The following is a 19,538-nucleotide window of genomic DNA, read 5'->3' as shown; positions in this document are numbered from 1 at the left end:
CGTCTGTGGTCCCAGCTACTTGGGAGGCTGAGGCAGGAGGACTGCTTAAGCCAGGAAGTCCAGGCTTCAGTGAGCCGTGATCATGTCAATGTACTCCAGAGCCTGGGCAACAGAGTGAGATCCTGTCAAGAAAGAGAGAGAGAAAAAGGGATGGGAGAGGGAGGGGGAGGGAGAGAGAGAGGGGGAGGGAAAAAGAGCGAGGGTGAGAGTGGGAGCAAGCCAGGGAGTGAGAGAGAGAGAGTGAGAGAGAGAAGCAAGCAAATGGTTGGCAACCAAGGGGAGAAGATGGGAGAGCATGGTGAGTAGGTCTCTCTCTCCTTCTGCCCAAAGGGAAGATATTTGGTTTTTTCATATTTTTTCTTCTCACTCCATTTTTTTTTGTTTGATTTTGTTCCCTTCTGTTTTCACTGTGATCCCACCTAGGCCTTAAACCTTCACTTAGACTTCCAGAGACTTTGCTCAGCCCTTTGGGAGACTTGGGTTTGCGATAACCAACTGCCCTTTACTGAAATGGACTAAATACTCTTCCAGAGAAAACAGCTGCATCTTGATGAGTCTGGGTCTTGTCTTGTCTTTCCTGATCATCACCAGGCCTGGAGATAGCTAACAACCAAGAGACAAGACAGAACAGACAGAGTGCCTCTGCCACTTAATGCACATTCTTCTCAGAGTCTAAGAGGTACCCTGTATTTCTGAACAAATTACTTTGGAGCTAGCACCTCAGCACTGCCTGGAAAAGCAGGGAGGAGGGAAGGAAAGGAAAAGACAAGAGGGTTGGAAACAGCCACAGAACAAGACAAAGCAAGCTCAAGGCCACATTCCTTAGCTGATACCAGTTTTACTAAAATGAGGCTAATATAAAGCAAAGACATGCTCCTTTATCAAAATGCTTAAACACATACACCACATTTCACATGCTTAGTGACCCATGACTGTCAGGAGAGCCAAGTCGTTCACATTATAAACCCATTTTACATTCAAGAATGTGACTCCAGTTTTCTTATGAAACGGTACAATCATTCAGAACAACTAGTAGGAAGGGAAGGGTAGACACAGAAACTAAGAACTAAAATCTATGATTATTAAAATTGTTTTTCACCCAGGCGCGGTGGCTCAAGCTTGTAATCCCAGCACTTTGGGAGGCCGAGACGGGCGGATCACGAGGTCAGGAGATCGAGACCATCCTGGCTAACACGGTGAAACACCATCTCTATTAAAAAATACAAAAAACTAGCCGGGCGAGGTGGCGGCGCCTGTAATCCCAGCTACTAGGGAGGCTGAGGCAGGAGAATGGCGTAAACCCGGGAGGCAGAGCTTGCCGTGAGCTGAGATCCGGCCACTGCACTCCAGCCCGACAGAGCGAGACTCCGTCTCAAAAAAAAAAAAAAAAAAAAAAAAAATTGTATTTCATAAGCAACTTCCCTCAAGCACAAAAACAGGTTCATATTTGAGGAAAATGATTTCCCCCCCTAAATCCAGTTTATAATAGATGAATTATCCTAGCCGCAATTTATTTCCCGAGATGAAATAAAGACGGGATGGGTAGGCCTTCTGGTGGAGGAAGATGTTTTGCTTTTAGAGTGGCGCTGCTGAGTGCTATGGTGTGACGGGGTTTTCCATCCTTCATGGGGTGTGGGCCACATCCTGGTGGAAGGGGAGGGCGGGGGAACAAATGGCGGCCAGAGGAGGGAGACCACTCTGTACCGGACTCAGAACATGCCCCAGCTCAGCCCAGAGAAGAAGCAACTGGACCAAGAGCCAAAAGATTCTGTTGACTCTCCCCAAAGGAGTTTAGGAGCTAGAAGACACTGTCTGCTGCAAAGAACACCCACTTATGACAGTCAGGGAAGGGTTGGGGAGACAGAGACATCACAGGTTTCATTTTTTCCATTCAGCAAAGACATGGTGATGCTTTTGCTTTTTTTGTTTTGTTTTGAGACATTCTTGCTCTGTCACCCAGGCTGGAGTGCAGTGGCACCATCTTGGCTCGCTGCAAACTCCGCCTCCCGGATTCAGGAGATTCTCCTGCCTCAGCCTCCTGAGTAGCTGGAATTACAGGTGTGCACCACGACGCGCAGCTAATTTTTTTACCTTTAGTAGACACGGGGTTTTGCCATGTTGGTTAGGCTGGTCTTGAACTCCTGACCTCAGGTGATCGGCCTCCCAAAGTGCTGGGATTACAGGTGTGAGCCACCCCGCACAGCCATGCTTTTGCTTTTTGAAATCAACACTTAAAGCCTGCCCACACTGAGCAATATTTATCCCTGGCAGAGGCTGGAAGAAAGACAGTAAGATGAAATACAGTCTCAGTACAGGCTGAAATGGATGGTAAGGAAGCAACCCTGAGAAAAAGGTCGCACACAATTACCAGGAAATTGTGAGATAAGCCCAGGTCCCTTGACTGTGCAGTGAAGGCGACTGTGATGAAACTTAATTCACAAGGCAAACAAAAGAAGAGGTAAAAGTTAAAAAAAAAAAAAAAAAAGGGAATACAAAAAATTATAAGACAAAATGAAGATGGGTGATAGAATCAGTTCTTCCAACCTAGCGAAGCCATTCTCAAAGCATGCACATTCTTAAAACAAGTCAAGACCATTTATAGTCTTAATGCCTAGTGTCCTATAGCTTTCTTTACAAATATGCAAATATCATCAGTGCTGCCTCAGCAGGGCAAGCGATGGTACCTGAACTGTAAAAGGAAACCTTCTCTCTCAAGGACAACTACATTTCCAAGAGAGAAGCCCAATGAAGTGGCCTCTCCTCCCCTGAGCTTGTTTGAGGACAAACAACTGGTGTTGCTTTCGTGCTTCCACTCCAATACATAATAGTCCTTGATCCTGAGTTATAAAGAGATTTAAGGCCATCAAGCTCAAATATACCTTTTTTTTTTTTTTTTTTTTTTTTTTAAGACAGAGTCTTGCTGTGTCACACAGGCTGCAGTGCAGTGGCGCGATCTCAGCTCACTGCAATCTCTGCCTCCTGGGTTCAAGCGATTCTCCTGCCTCAGCCTCCCAAGTAGCTGAGATTACAGGTGTGCGCCACCACACCTGGCTACTTTTTGTATTTTTAGTAGAGATGGGGTTTCACCATGTTGGCTAGGCTGGTCTCGAACTCCTGACCTCAGGTGACCCACCCGCCTCAGCCTCCCAAAGTGCTGGGATTACAGGTATGAACCACCACGTCCAGCCTATCATTTCTAGATGAGGAAAATGACACCTGGGCCTAGGTCACATGGCAAATTAGTGGCAGAACCCAGATCTCTGCACTCTGGCCAGTAATCTTCCCATTAACCAGAAAACTTTCTATGTGGATAAAGATTATGCATAAATAATGCTCACTACGGCATTGTGTGTAATGACAAAACACTGAAAATAACCAAAACATTAAAAAGCAAGAGAAAGGTTAAGTCAATTATGGTGCATCCATACAATGGAATATTTATGCATACATTAATGTTACATGTATACAGCCTTTTTAATTACAAAGGAAAGACTTATAATAAAATGTTAAGACAAAAACTCTCTATTTAAATTTATATACTACTAAAGAAGAAAGTGATAGAGAAGAATCAAAAGAAATATGCCAAATAGTAAGCATCTCTGGAAAATCGTTCAGAACATGCATGACTTTTTCTTTACATTTTACAGTACTTCTGGATTTCCAATTTTGGGACACTATTGTCTTTGGATGAACACACAGGGACATGGCCTGCTCCACTTCATGGGTTAGGATGGTAATTATTGGATAGAGGCTCCAATTGCCCAAGGGGCCATTTAGAAGCCCTTGACTCAGTAAGAGTCAATGAGTCCCTTATTACATAAATGCATTCCTGGCTCCAGGTCTTCCTCCTCCCTCCTTCCAGGTCTTTTGTCTTAGAATTTTGCAGTGCCCTCCTACCGGGGGCTGATCCCCACCTACAGCTTGGTTCTGTGGCTTGATGTACCAATAGTACGTGAGCTTTTTAATACAAGCAGAGTTTTGGAATGTGCTTGCAGGATGGAACTAAGGTTGCTGCAGTTTTGCCATCAGCATGAGAAGAATGAGCTGGGATAATCTAGTTATCTCAGAAGAAGGATGACAGCCACAGAGAACAGTCACCCCAGAGGAGCTGAGCCAAGACCAGCCAACTGTCAGCTGACCTCCGAGATGTCAGTGAATCTAGCTGAAACTCGCAGAATCACTCTGCTGACCCCCACACAGAAACAGACACGTGGATTACCATAATAAATGACTGAGTGACTGCGTTTGGGGGTGGTTTGTTATGCCGCAACAGAGCTAGCCCATACAATATAGCCGAATGTATGACAAATAAATGAAACCCATTACATTAGAATCTATTACAATGAAATTACTACATTCATTTCCAAAATAATTCCTCTAAACCATCAACTATGGATCATATCAATAAATATTTGTAGACTGGCTGATCGGACCTACTAGTTACTTCATAAAATATGAAATGACTTCATATGAAGAAAGTCAGTGAGTAAGTAGTTTGGTGAGAACAGCATTCCAGTGGTAGCTGAAATGAAAGAAAAGAGCTTTTATTCTGAACTACTGGAGGTTGGCTTGTACTTTCTTACTCAATGGAAATAAATACCAAATCATAGAAAACAAAATGACAAATGTAATCTATGAAGTGAGGGTTAAGGAAGGACAGAGTCTAGGAGAAGGAGCAGAATATGTATCACAATGTTTCTCCATGACCTGATTTTTGTAGTTTTACTTTATTGGCAAAAAGAGCAGTAGGGCCACCCTGGCTTAGAACTGGAATTATCCTTGGATGTCTTAGTTATTGGCTAAACTACAAACATAAGAGTCAGTGGACACTCTACACCCTCTAATTTCTAAAACTAGAAACTGAGATACCAAGTGGAAAAAAGAAAAATGCTCTTTCTGCATTGTGTTTATACGTCTTTTAAGTGTCATTTCAGACGAAAAACATCCCTGGTAAAGTTTAGCAGTCCACAGTGTGAAGAGTAAGAACAACCCCCGCCCCCCCATATCAGCTGATCCAAACAGCTTCCTGTCAAAGGTCAAACTCGACTGGCACATTTCCTCAGCTTCACCACTTAGCTGTCGCCAAGAAAATAAAAACAAGCCACTGATCGTGGTGAGAAGCAAGTCCTTTACATCCAAAGACAAAATGGAGCAGCCATGATCAATGGGGCTAGATGCCAAGTTATCAAATCATCAAGATGGACAAAGAGACTGAAAAAGACATGAACTCAAAGCCAAGGTAACAGCAACACCAAAATGCAGATTTTCCATCCTTTCCATATGTGCCACACGGATAAGCACAAACGGATACAGGTTCCTAGGAAAGAAAGGAAAAAACAGACAAACAAACAAAAAACCCTAAATTGGGAGTTGGGAGTTGGCATTATCTTGATATATAATGAAAGGAAAATTAAAACTCAGGACCCCAATCCACTATGCCAAAGCGAAAAATCAAGCTGAAAGCTGAGTCATGCAAGAAACTACCTTTCCTTTTGTTCCTAAGCACAATTATAGATAAAAGGTTAAAGGTCTCCACAAGTAGACACTCCATGTTGACCTTTTTTTTTTCTTTTTTTTACACAGTCTTGCTCTGTCACTGCAGCCTTGACCTCCCAGGCCCAAAGGATCCTGTCGCCTTAGCCTCCCAAGTAGCTGGGACTACAGGCATACGTCACCACGCCCAGCTAATTTTTTTTTAATTTATTTTTTGTAGAGAAGAGGTCTCACTGTGTTGTTGTGCAGGCTGGTCTCAAACTCCTGGGCTCCAGTAATCCTCCTGCTTCGGCCACTCAAAGTGCTGGGATCACAGTCATGAGCACCCAGCTTAACATTCATCTTATCTTAACAAAAAGTGTTGATTTACTGAGCACGAGATGAATGCGTAATGGACTATTCCCCACCTGCTCTTTTTCTCTCTTGCAACACGTGGATTACCACACTCTCCCTCTTTCCTGTTCAGCCACTTTTCCTTTAAATACTGAAGTCCTCAAAGTCATCTTTGCAGAAAGGCACAGACCACAGATTATTTCTGTGATTCTGTGTTTATTTGTTCTGGGTATGTCTTTAACCTTGGCAAAGTAAACTCCTAAATTGATTGAGACCTGTATCAGATATTTTTTGGTTTACAATACACACACACACACACACACACACACACACACACACACACTCTTATATACATGTGAACAGAGAGAGAATGGACATTTATTCTTTTTTTTTTTTTTTTTTTTGAGACGGAGTCTCGCTCTGCCGCCCAGGCTGGAGTGCTGTGGCCGGATCTCAGCTCACTGCAAGCTCCGCCTCCCGGGTTTACACCACTCTCCTGCCTCAGCCTCCCGAGTTGCTGGGACTACAAGTGCCCGCCACCTCGCCCGGCTGATTTTTTGTATTTTTTTTAGTAGAGACGGGGTTTCACCATGTTAGCCAGGATGGTCTCCATCTCCTGACCTCATGATCCACCCATCTCGGCCTCCCAAAGTGCTGGGATTACAGGCTTGAGCCACCGCGCCCAGCCTGGGCATTTATTCTTAAAAAGAGAAATCAGATGACGTACTACCACTTACATGAGAAAAACATATACGCAGTTGGTCCTTGAACAACACAGGTTTGAACCGTGTGGGTCCACTCACAAGCAGATTTTTTTTAAACAAACATTGATTGAAAATACAGTATTCATAGGATGCAAAACCCAAGAACAGTGAGGGCTGACTGTACATCCATTTACTATTTATGTAACATATCCAAAGTGAAAAGAAAATTGTTTAAATTAAATAAATATGCCTCATCCAAATCCTTTAGCATTTCATTTGTTTGCCCTTTGAAAATTTTCAAAGGAGTTGGCACATCTTGACCAATTTTTTATGTAAAATTCTCTTAAAGGAAAAATATAATGGTTGGGCTCTGGAAGCTGGGGAAAGGGGCAAGAATTCAGTTAAATGTGTCAGAATCATATTAAACTACAGCCTACATGCTCCAATGGAAGTTAGAGGCCTATCTTCCCCTGGCCCCGCTCCTGAGTATCTTAACCCTGAAATAACTTTCACTATTGAATGGCATGAAGAGGTGGTGATAATAGTAAAAATAGAAAATATTTACTACATCCTTTCTTCTTCATTGAAGAAGTTATGACTCTCATTCATGAATATCCATAGTAACTGCAATCGCCAGATTAATGTGAACGTTGCTTTCTTATACTAATCTAGCATTGCAATGGCTAGGCAGAGAAGTCATTATTTTACTTTTTTTCAAAAAATAAAAAGGGGAAACATCATTATTGTTTTTATCTGTTTGGAAAAAAGTAAAAGGTAACACCAAAAAAAGGGAGGAATAGCAAAATAGCGTGTATTACAAACCCAAGCTTCAGATGGAAGAGGTCAACTGTTCCTCTGCCTGTCCTCCCCAATCACTGTTAGGTTCTCTCTTTGGCCGTGCAGGACAGAGGACCCAGTGACTCTCTTGGTAGATACATACACCTTCCTCTTCTACCCCTGAGTCTGGCTACTCTACGATGATTCAGACTGATGTTCTTGTCATCAGCTCACACTACATGTGATGAAGACACCGCTATGCACCTCATTTCTGTGATTTTCAAGTCTCGCTTCCATGGACCATGTCAACATCAAGATCTCTTCAACACTGCAAAGCAAAAACCTAAGTCATCTCTGACTCACCTCTGCCCCTTCCTCAGCATATTCGATCCTGTGCTTTTCCTGCTGCAGGTTTCATCAAATCATTTCAAAACCCATTTTTTCTTTGCCATCATGTTTTATACCTTTTCTCTTCTCCCTGGATAACTATATCTGTGCACACCTTCTCTGTTCTCACATGGCAGCCATGAGATCTTTTGTGTTTCTTCTAAGCTCCAGAAAACGTCATCCTATATTTCTCAGTCCCTGCTTCCCATTAGGCAGAGATCAAACCCTAGTCCTTGCCCTCCTCCAGGCTGTCTCACTTACCCCATGTGACTTTGCCCCAGCAATATCTGCTCACCCTTACCTCACAGACTACTGTGTTCATTCCCACGTGAGAACACAGCTCCATAAATTTAAGGTATCCACAGTGAACCAGCCTATCCAGCCATCCCTTGCCACTGAGAGCCCTACTAAATTCATCAGGAGGAAGATGATTCTTACCCATGTCCCTGTAGACCTGGGACAGCCATAGTTACGATCCTTTGTTCCACCCTTAACTACATTTGTGATGCAAAGGTAGTATTAGACCACTTCTGTATTAGCATATTTTATGCTAAGGTCTGTTGATAGTCTATATAATCTTTAGCTCTGTTCTTGTATCATCTTAGAGGATAGGGGCCATGTCTGGTTCTCTCTGAACAGCCCTCATCCAGCACTACAGAGTTTCTTCTTTAGGAAGAACACCAAAATTAAAGGACAATGCAAATGCATACCTAGCATCCCAACTGAATTACACAAAGGAACATGATTGAAATACAGTAACTCACAAAGACCACCTCCTTGTGGTGAGGTACAAGACTTGGTCATTCAAATATAAGCTTTTGTTTCTCAAAGCATGAAAGTATCACAAATATTTTGCTTGGATGCTTCCGCTTTTTTCCCTTAACCTCATTACATGTTTTTTTCTTTTTCTTTCTTCCTTGTTTTTTTTTTTGGTGTTTCGTTGTTGTTGTTGCCTTTTTTGTAGAACAGAAAACCCTGCTTAGTGTCTGGGTCACAGCCTTAATCACAGGGACAAATGGCTGAGTTGGATGTGGGATGTCTTTCCGGTGGTTTTGAAGCCTGCACCTACATTTCTAGGGTTGGCTCCTGTGGTTGCTGGGCCACGTGAAGTTCCTTAGCTCTAGTGTTTCAGAAGTCCACATTCAAAGTCCCCCTGAGATAGATGACTCCTGTGGAATCCTCGAACAGTTATTTTTAACTTTTTTGGTCACAAACTCTTTTGAGAATCTAAGAAAAGATGCAATAACTCTCAAAAAATTAACAAATATAGATAGCCCAAATTTTTATATACAGTTTTAGGGGTCCACAGTCCATCTGAAGTCCGTGATAGAATGATAGGATAAGAACATCTGCGCGTGCCTTTTTTAGTTGCCCTGGGGTTCAGGTGGAGGATGGAGGGAGGAAGGGAAAGTTAGGAGAAAAAGGGCAAAAGGAGGAAGAGGGAAAGAGAAGAGTTCTAGTGGGAAGGAGATGGAGAGAGGGGAAGCAGGAGGCAGAGGGAGAAAAAAGGAGAAAAACTCTAATAAATTAGGAAGGAGTTTCCACTTAACTGTATGTCATCACTCTTTTTCCAGGCTTAGAAGCAATTGTAGAAGAACTGTATGTAATCTAAGTACAACTGGACAGGGAGAGCTGAATCATTGGTTTTCTCAGGTATAATGAAATATTAGTTCCCCATCCATCACTGAACACAAGGACTCCTAGTTTTGCTTAAGCTATTATCACCATATAGCAGATAAAGAATATTAAATTTAAGGTATACAGCTGTCTATACATGCTACATATTTATGTATTGCCTAAAAATAACCATCCTTTTCCATCAGGGTGTTATCTGCTCTAACAGAGCACTTGGATTTGGGAGAAACACTCATGGATTGATTTCCCCACCCCACGGATTGCCACCTTAACGGGGATGCAAACTGGGGTTCACATGAATAAGATAATTCTGTTCCCAAACATCTGCCCATCCACACAACTCAGAAAAATAGATCCAGACAAAGCTTTGCTGGGCAAGTTCCCCATCCACTCATCCACACTGCTTCACTCTGATTTCACACATCTTAAATGACTAGTATCCTCAAAAAACTAGTATCCTCACAAAAGAGTTGGTGACCAAAAAAAGCCTCCCGAGTAGCTGGGACTACAGGCACCCACCACCTCGCCCAGCTAATTTCTTTTGTATTTTTAGTAGAGACAGGGTTTCACCATGTTAGCCAGGATGGTCTCAATCTCCTGACCTCATGATCCACCCGTCTTGGCCCTCAAAAGTGTATCCCGTGTTTGCTGTCTCAGAAAAGTGCTTTTGCTGGCCTAGGAAAGTGACTTTTACTCAGAGAAGACATTGGTACTTCAAAAAAGATGAGCTGTGGATCAGAAACCCTTTGTAAAATATATCTGACCCACCGTACCTGTTCTCAGCAAATTACCAGCATGGCCTGTCACAGCCTAAGGGCTATAAAGAAAACAAAGCCCCAGCTTTGGGAACTAAATGGTGAATGCTTTGGCCTCACAATAAAAGGGCATCTCATGTCATTTAGAATGGCAATCATTAAAAAGTCAGGAAACAACAGATGCTGGTGAGGATGCGGAGAAACAGGAACACTTTTACACTGTTGGTGGGAGTGTAAATTAGTTCAACCATTGTGGAATATAATGTGGCGATTCCTTAAGGATCTAAAACCAGAAATACCATTTGACCTGCAATCCCATTACTGGGTATATACCCAAAGGATTATAAATCATTCTACTATAAAGACATATGCACATGTATGTTTATTGCAGCACCATTTACAATAGCAAAGACTTGGAACCAACCCAAATGCCCATCAATGCTAGACTGAATAAAGAAAATGTAACACATATACACCACAGAATACTACACAGTCATAAAAAAGAATGAGTTCATGTCCTTTGCAGGGGCATGAATGATGCTGAAAACCATCATCCTCAGCAAACTAACATGGGAACAGAACAGGAACCACATGTTCTCACTCATAAGTGAGAGTTGAACAATGAGAACACATGGACACAGGGAGGGGAACATCACACACCAAGGCCTGTCCGGGGGTGGGGTCAAGGGGAGGGAAAGCATTAGCACAAATCCCTAGAGGATGGGTTGATAGGTGCAGCCATCTTCAAAAGATGCTGCTATATGTACAGTGGTATAAGAACAAGAGGTCAACACTAACATCAAGAAGGTCAAGTTAGTGAGTATTCCTCACCATGTCATCCTCCTGTAAAGAAGAAGGCATATGCTGGACTGGCAATAGGAAATGTAGTTTTAAAAATTTACAGTACTAAAATAGCTGGCTATCCCTCTAGGAAAACAAAACATAGAAAATTAAATTTAAAGCTGGGCATGGTGGCTCATGCCTGTAATCCCAGTACTTGGGGAGGCTGTGGAGGAAAGATCACTTCAGCCCAGGAGTTTGAAACCAGCCTGGGCAACATAGTGAGACCCCCATTTCTACAAAAAAAAAAAAAAAATTAGCCATGTGTGGTGGCACATGCCTGTAGCCCCAGCTACTTGGGAGGCTGAGGCTGAATGACTACATGAGAGCCGGGGAGGTCAAGGCTACAGTGAACTGAGATCATATCACTGCACTCTAGCCTGGATGACAGAGCAAGACCCTGTGTAAAAAAGAAAGAAGGAAAGAAGGAAGAGAGGAAAGAAGGAAAGTGAGGAAGGAGAGAAAATAAAGAAAGAAAGAAGGGAAGGAAAGGAAAGGAGAGGAGAGGAGAGGAGAGGAGAGGAGAGGAGAGGAGAGGAGAGGAGAGGAGAGGAGAGGAAAGGAGAGGAAAGGAAAGGAAAGGAAAGGAAAGGAAAGGAAAGGAAAGGAAAGGAAAGGAAAGGAAAGGAAGAAGGAAGGAAAGGTGGGAGGGGAAGGGCGACAGGGAGGGAGCGAGAGGGAGGGAAGGAGGAACGGAGAGAGAAAAAGAAGAAGAGAGAAAAGAAAAGAAGGAAGGGAGGAAGGGAAGGGAGGCAGGGAGGGAGGAAGAGGGAGGAAGAAGGAAGAGACAGAGAAAAAGAAGAAGAAAGAAAAGAAAAGAAGAAAATTACACTTAAAAGATATATATGCCTTGGAGAGTTTGGAACAAGATACAGTTTTTACCAATTATGGGCTGTAGAGTAATGGTGAAAACATCCTAACATCTCTAAGGTCAGAAAAACTAGACCTTCAACAAATACCACACTCACGGCATTGATGATGGGCATGAAAGGGTAACCAACAAGAAAGTCTAGGAATGTCTACTAAGATCTGGGGTGAGGGACATGGGGTCAATAGAACATGATGGAAGTGGGTTAGGAGGATGCCCAAGAAGCTTCTATAGAGGAATGGTTCTTTCTCAGAAAAAAAAAATAAAATAAAAGGCATGACCTCTTGAAACAATGGACTTACTGTACTGGCAGGAATGACCAGCCAGACAGGCCGGCCTGATTTGCAAAAGGCTGCTCTGCTGCTGAAGCCACAGGGCAAGAGAGTAATGACTATCCTTCAGTTATGGCAAGTCCCCAGCGGACCTGGGCAGGGTAGAGAAATGGGTCCTGTGCCTCTTTGCTTTTCCCCACAGCCCAAGCACAAGGCCTTACATACTGTAGGTATCTCACTAACAAGGGTGCTGACACCCTCTTTAATGTAATACACACTCAGCACCCTCAAGAGCTCAGAACCAAAGGCGCTAAGGTCCAGGTCTTCCTCCTCCTCTGAGTTTACCGTCATTGAAGCTGTCACTGGTGGTAACGTGGGTGACGGGCGACTGGGCCCGAGGCTCCTCACAAAGGGAGTAGCTGTGCTCAGCCTGGATGAGAGGCGCCGGGGACGTCGGGGAAGGTTCCACTTCCATTGACACACTCTTCTCTGAGAGGAAAGGGTCATTCAGGAGCTGACCCAAGACGTTCTGGGAAAACTCATCCAGAAGTTCTGAGAAGTGCTACAAGAAACAAAGGAGGAAGAACTCAGTTTCTCTTAATCATGATGCGATAGTTACCCTACACACATATTCTAAGGCAAATACCTCGTCCACTGCTCGATATGAAGTCCCTTCTACATACACAATGTCCAGTTAGCGCATGCTGTGTAGCAAACCACCCCAATGTTTAGTGGCTGAAGGTAACCATAATATTAATATATTACTTCTCACTCCTCAGTGGGTTGGGCTGGATGGGTGAGCTGATTTCATCTGGGTTCCCTGACACAGCACATTAGTGGGAAGGCTGGCTGCGAATGCGCTGGGCTGGGACCCCTGGACACCTGGGCCTCTTTCTCAAAAGGGAAGATCAGGCTGGACTTCCTCCCATGACGGCAGAAATCTTCCATGAGGGAGAAAAACCAAAGCTGAGTGGCCCCAGACATCACGTACCATTACACCTTCCACATTCTTTTGGTCAAGGCAAGGGACAAGGCCAGCTCACGCCCGTGGGGCAGGAAAACAGATTCCACTGCTTGATGAGAGGAATGGCAGAGTCACAATGCAGATAGATGAGTGTGGACGGTGCGGGGGCATGATTCACTGGGGGTCCTTGCTGTCATGACCTACCACATTTTGCACTGATAATATTAATATGTTTAAATAAGCGATCCTCTATTTCTATAGCAGGAAGGTGCAGTTTACACTAAGGTGCCATGCCCAAAAATATTAGAGGTGGCTTCTCTCTAGTCTCCCCATGGCCTGGACTTTGTTCCTCTCTAGTTTATCCTTAATATCCTCCCATCCTTCATCTCTAATACCATGAACTTTCCAGTCCCCATCACGCTTTGGACATAATATAGAACTAGCCCATAGAAATTCCCTGGGATTCCCATATCCGTTGTGACACTGTCCCACGAAGGAGCTGCAGCCCCATCCACTCTCCCTCCTTGATGGGTCTATATTCATGGTATGAGGATCTTCTGAGCAGGGTTTCTCAACCTTGGCACTAATAACATTTTGGACTGGATTATTCGTTGTGAAGGGCAAGGGTGGGCATTGTTTTGTGCATTGCAGGATATTTAGTAGCATTCTCAGTCTCCACTCACTAGATGCCAGTAGCACTCCCCCAGTTATGAAACCAAAAATATTTCCAGACACTGCCCAAATGTCTGTAGATGAAAAAGTCACCTCTGGTTTAGAATCACTGCTATTGACTATATTCGAAATAATAATAACAATATAAAATAGGGCCAGGTGTGGTGGCTCATGCCTGTAATCCCAGCACTTTGGGAGGCCGAGGTGGGCAGATCACAAGGTCAGGAGTTTGAGTCCAGCCTGGCCAACATAGTGAAACCCTGTCTCTACTAAATATACAAAAAAAGAAATAGCTGGGTGTGGTGGCAGGTGCCTGTAATCCCAGCTACTAGGGAGGCTGAGGCAGGAGAATCGCTTGAACCCGGGAGGCGGAGCTTGCAGTGCTTACAGTGAGCTGAGATCGAGCCACTGCACTCCAGCCCAGGCAACAGTGCGAGGCTCGGTCTCTAAATTAATTAATTAATTAATTAAAAAAAATTTTTTTTTGAGACAAAGTCTTGCTCTGTCACCCAGGCTGAAGTGCAGTGGTGCAATCTCGGCTCACTGCAAGCTCCGCCTCCTGGGTTCAAGGCATTCTCTTGCCTCAGCCTCCCTAGTAGCTGGGACTACAGGCACCCGCCACTATGCCCAGCTAATTTTGTTTGTATTTTTAGTAGAGACGGGGTTTCACCATGTTAGCCAGGATGGTCTCAATCACCTGACCTCATGATCTGCCCGTCTTGACCTCCCAAAGTGCTGGGATTACAGGCGTGAGCCACCGTGCCCGGCCAATAAAATGAAACTTTAAAGCCCACTTTGGCCCCAGCTACTAGAGATATTTCTGCCTTCTTAACATTCTCTGAATCATAGACCAATGGGTGTCACTTTATTGATTAAACTTTAGAGACACTTCTGGTATAGAAAGGAAGTTAAGAAAGCAGATACAGCAATAAGAGAATGATTGCAAATAATGAGGCTTGGGGTAGGCAATACAATTCTTGGGATTCACACGGACACCTAAGTCCCACCACCAAACTGAAGTGTCAATGAAGGCGTTATGAAAATGAACACGAGAAGGGAAGGTGGGAGATGTCCCTAGAGCTAGAGCTCTAAGATCAGGGTAGTTGTAGAACAGGATGCTTCCTTTAATAAAGAAGCAAAGTGGGCCTGACGCAGTGGCTCATACCTGTAATCCCAGCACTTTGGGAGGCCAAGGTGGGCGGATCACAAGGTCAGGGGATCGAGACCATCTTGGCCAACACAGTGAGACCCCATCTCTACTAAAAATACAAAAAATTAGCCAGGCGTGGTGGTGGGCGCCTGTAGTCCTAGCTACTCGGGAGGCTGAGGCAGGAGAATGGTGAGAACCCGGGAGGCGGAGCTTGCAGTGAGCTGAGATCGCGCCACTGCACTCCAGCCTGGGCAACAGAGTGAGACTCAGTCTCAAAAAAAGTAAAAATAAAAAAATAAAGAAGCAAAGTGAACAGCAGAGAGAAGGCCCCTGCAGGCTAGGTCCCTAAAGAGTCAGAACAGTGAAATTCACTGACATCACAAACACGGGACATGGCATTTCATCAGGACAGAATGCAGGGAAGCTACAGGACTTGGGTATGTCCTAATAGTCATGATTGTCTATGAGAACAAGAGAGAGGATCAGGGAGAGAGTTCTCTGAGTACAAATACATTTCAAACTGGAAGGTCCTTAGGAGTATTCGAGGCCATATGCCAACTGCCTGCATCACAATTACCAGGGAAATTTCGGTTAGTCATTTCATAATGAAATATTGTAAGCATTCAGAAAGATTATACATATCATGAACAATTATGTAGTCATTCCTTTAAAACAACAACAACAACAACAACAACAACAAACTGGGCTGGGCGAGGTGGCTCATGCTCATAATCTCAGTACTTTGGGAGGCTGAGGCAAAAGGATCACTTGAGCCCAGGAATTCAAAACCAGCCTGGGCAACATAATGAGACACATTCTCTACAAAAAAATACAAAAATTAGCCAGGCATGGTGGTGCATGCCTGTAGTCCTAGCTACTCGAGAGGGTAAGGCAGGAAGATTCCTTGAGACCAGTAGGTCAAGACTGTAGTGAACCATGATTGTACCACTGCACTCCAGCCCAGGCAATGGAGTGAGAACCTGTCTTTAAAGAAAAGGCCAGGCATGGTGGCTAATGCCTGTAATCCCAGCACATTGGGAGGCCGAGATGGGCGGACTGCGAGGTCAGGAGATTGAGACCACCCTGGCTAACATGGTGAAACCCCATCTCTGCTAAAAATACAAAAAATTAGCCGGGTGTGGTGGCAGGTGCCTGTAGTCCCAGATACTCAGGAGGCTGAGGCAGGAGAATGGCGTGAACCCGGGAGGCGGAGCTTGCAGTGAGCCAAGATCACGCCACTGCACTCCAGCCTGGGTGACAGAGCAAGACTCCGTCTCAAAAAAAAAAAAAAAAAAAAACTTGGCCAGGCTTGCTTGGTGGCTCCTGCCTGTAATCCCAGCACTTTGGGAGGCCAAGGAAGGCAGATCACTTGAGGTCAGGAGTTCGAGGCTGGCCTGGCCAACATGGTGAAACTCCATCTCTACTAAAAATACAAAAATTAGCTGGTGGTGCACACCTATAGTCCGAGCTACTCAGGAGGCTGAGGCAGGAGAATCACTTGAACCTAGAAGGCAGAGGTTGCAGTGAGCCGAGATCACCTCCACTGCACTCCAGCCTGGGTAACAGAGTGAGACTCTGTCTTAAAAATAAATAAATACAATTTTAAAATTTTAAATACAAAATTTAAAAATCTCATTTTTACAAGTTTGCTGCTGTAATCTTTCTTTTTTTGCTTTTTCTTTTTCTCAAAAAATAAAACATGAAGGACTATTAAAGCTCCCATCCATTCCCTTCATCCGTCTCAAAGTTAACCATTAGCCAGACTTAGTGTTTACCTTTCCCATCCAGGTCTTTATCCTTTTACTACATATGCATGTATCCGTTACACATAGGCTTCTTTAAAACGTTAAGTAAATGGTACCATATCTCATATATCCTCTGCAATTTTCTTTTATCAAAAAAAATTTTTTAGATTTATTCATGTCTATACATGTAGCCCTACTTCATTGATTTAAACATCTGAATTCTATTCCATTGTATTTATCCATTTCCCCTTGAGGAACTCTTACATTTTCTTTACTATATGTAATATTGTAAAAAATATTCCTTAACATGGAAGGAACTTTTAAAAACACAAAAGTTTTGCTTTCAGAATGTGGTTTAAAGGCATAAATAAATAAAAACATACAAATTTGATGATCCACCCTCACAGACTTTGACTTAGTAGGTTAAAAACATCTATATTAAAACTACCACCTAGGCCAGGTGCGGTGGCTTATGCCTGTAATTCCCACACTTTGGGAGGTAGAGGTAGGCAAATGGCTTGAGCCTAGGAGTTCAAGGTCAGCCTGGACAACATGGGGCAAGACCCCATCTCTACAAAAAATAACAACAACAACAAAAAAAACTCACAACACCAGTCCTTCTATGCTCACCTCAGTTTCTCAATCACTGGCTCCATTTCCACTCAACACTCCTCTCCCTACGCCACTTTACAGTTAAGTCCCTAGAAGCTTACAAAGATCCTAGAAGTTCAAATATGCCCAAGGTAAGAGGAAGATTCAAGGATTTTGCAGCTACTGTGTGTTAAACTTCAGACAGACACTGGGGATACACAATAATAAATAAGAAACTAGAAAATGCCCTACCAGAGTTTACCACTTAGGTCAGTGCTCAAAGTTTTATGTACAGATAAATTACCTGGGGCTCCTAAGCCATCGCTTCTGATTCACAGGTCTAAGCAGGCCTGAGATTCTGCATTTTTAATCAGCTCCCAGGTAAAGCTGTGACTCCACAGACCACACTCTGGGCAGCAGGGCGCAGAGCAGTGGCAAGGCTAAGATTAGAACCAGACTTCCTGATTATACAACAATCTAAGTCAGCATCTGATTGCCTAAGTAGCTCCCCAAGGACAAATTTCCTGGTTGCCTGATGGTGACTATTCTGCAACTGTTTGACAGAGATCCTTTCAAGACAAAACTAAGTTAACAAAAAGAAAAATAAATAACCAAATGCAACATGCAAACGCAAGAGGTAAACCCACAGTCCCTGTATTTCCAAGCTACAGTTTTGTTCCCTGAACTACAAGGTCAAGTCCCGATCTGCTGTGCTGGCCACTAAAGCTCTGGAAACCCATTCTATCCCGAGGCAAGGCTCTCTTTGATTGGCCAGACTTTCCCATGGAAGTTGCCCAGGTTGGCCCGCTCTGCTGACACTCTGTTTTCTTTCTTCTGAGCAGCCTAATGAATGTTTTCATGAACATCCCCTGGATAACCAATAATAAATGTTCTCTAACTCCGCTAACTTTCCCTGAACTCCCCCTACTTTGGATTACGCAGTAATTCTCATATTACAAACCACTTAGCCCTAATGATAGACAGTTTTGAAGAGTTCACAGTTGTTATCAAGTGTATTATAACCTCCCCTCTGGAAAAGGATCCTCCTCAGAAGCCTAATGGTGCCTAAACACCCACCCACACCCAGGAATTTAGCAAAGTGGTGAGCTCTCAGTAGGCTCAGGGAGATCCTTGTGATGGAAAAGAAACTGGTTCCAACCACATGCTATGACTCAGCCCAGCAAATTAGCTCCAGCTGGGTATCCTTGGCAGTGGTGGGCTCCAAGACTCGACAGGTCAACATCCCATTGCTGGTGCCAGGACTGGGCCAGAGTGGGCCCATCTTTAATGCCAGCCAGTTGGAGAGGGGCCTTATGGTCCTGAAGGCCAAAAACCAGAGAAAGGAGCAAAGTGAGCCTCAAAGAGGAAGCCTTTCTGGATCCTGCAAACGCTTTAGCAAAGTACTACTCATGTGAACCCAAGGGTTACGGGATTTTAGTTTAATTCCTTCAAAAGGCAATGGCATAATAACATTTTACCATTCTGTCTAATATTTGAATCAAACTTTATGGGTTTACAAAGTAATTTCATAGCCTTTCCTCACTCAATACTCATGACAATCCTGTAAATTGGCTTTTAGTCCATTGTCCAAGATCTCTGTCCCCTACTGAGAGACCTTGAACTAGGGTACTCTTATTTCAAATTCACTGAATTTTCTTCTTGTTTCTCCTAGGAAAGAGGTATTTGAGCCTCACAATCCAACTGTATGGAGAGGTTGTAATAAGTGTAAAACCATGATGGTGATGATCATGGATGACGATGTTGACAGGATTAGGTGCTAGACTTGTCTGATGGACTAAGTACTTGACATATTAGATTTTCAGAAAATGAGCTGAGTGTTTTCCTAATATAAGGTAAACATGTCCCCATTTACAGATGAGAAAACTGGGCTCAGGATACTTAGCTATTTTGCCCTGAGATGCACAGCTGATTAAAGGTGAAACTGACATTCCATCCCATGTTCAGCCAGTTCCAACTCCCAGGCACTTTCTACTACAGCATGCTGCCTCATTTGCATCAGCCTCTAAAGCTAGATAAAGATAGGCTCACAGACGGTCATCCACTATGAACACACGGTCTCCTGCACTAAACCTGTAGAAACATGCCAAGAGTTTGTTAGGACAAGCTCCTGGTATCACTTGCTGTGATACATCAGCAATAAGGATGGAGATAGTTATTCGGACTTAATGCATGTTTCTGCCAAAGGGTTCAGGCAACATCACAGAATCTCAGAGTTGGAAGAAATCTCCTAAAAGGATCGAACGCCTGCCTCACAACATAAATGTTCTTCACCCAGCTCAGAGAATACACATGGCAACTTCCCTTAAAAATTGTGTCAAGTTTTATCTGCCC

The 19,538-nt window shown here is 43.7% G+C and overlaps 1 protein-coding gene across 1 annotated transcript in view; it reads right to left on the bottom strand.

Annotated features, from left to right (window-relative positions):
- CREB3L2 (cAMP responsive element binding protein 3 like 2) overlaps window positions 1-19,538 on the bottom strand; it is a 127,807-nt gene that overhangs the window by 41,443 nt on the left and 66,826 nt on the right. Inside the window, exon 2 of the mRNA XM_010356317.2 lies at window positions 12,410-12,626. Within this exon, the coding sequence (XP_010354619.1) occupies window positions 12,410-12,626 (217 nt within the window). The remainder of the gene's footprint in view (window positions 1-12,409; window positions 12,627-19,538) is intronic.

Source organism: Rhinopithecus roxellana, chromosome 6, assembly GCF_007565055.1.
Source record: "Rhinopithecus roxellana isolate Shanxi Qingling chromosome 6, ASM756505v1, whole genome shotgun sequence".
Taxonomy (NCBI): Eukaryota; Metazoa; Chordata; class Mammalia; order Primates; family Cercopithecidae; genus Rhinopithecus; species Rhinopithecus roxellana.
This window is presented reverse-complemented; position numbering and strand designations above follow the sequence as displayed.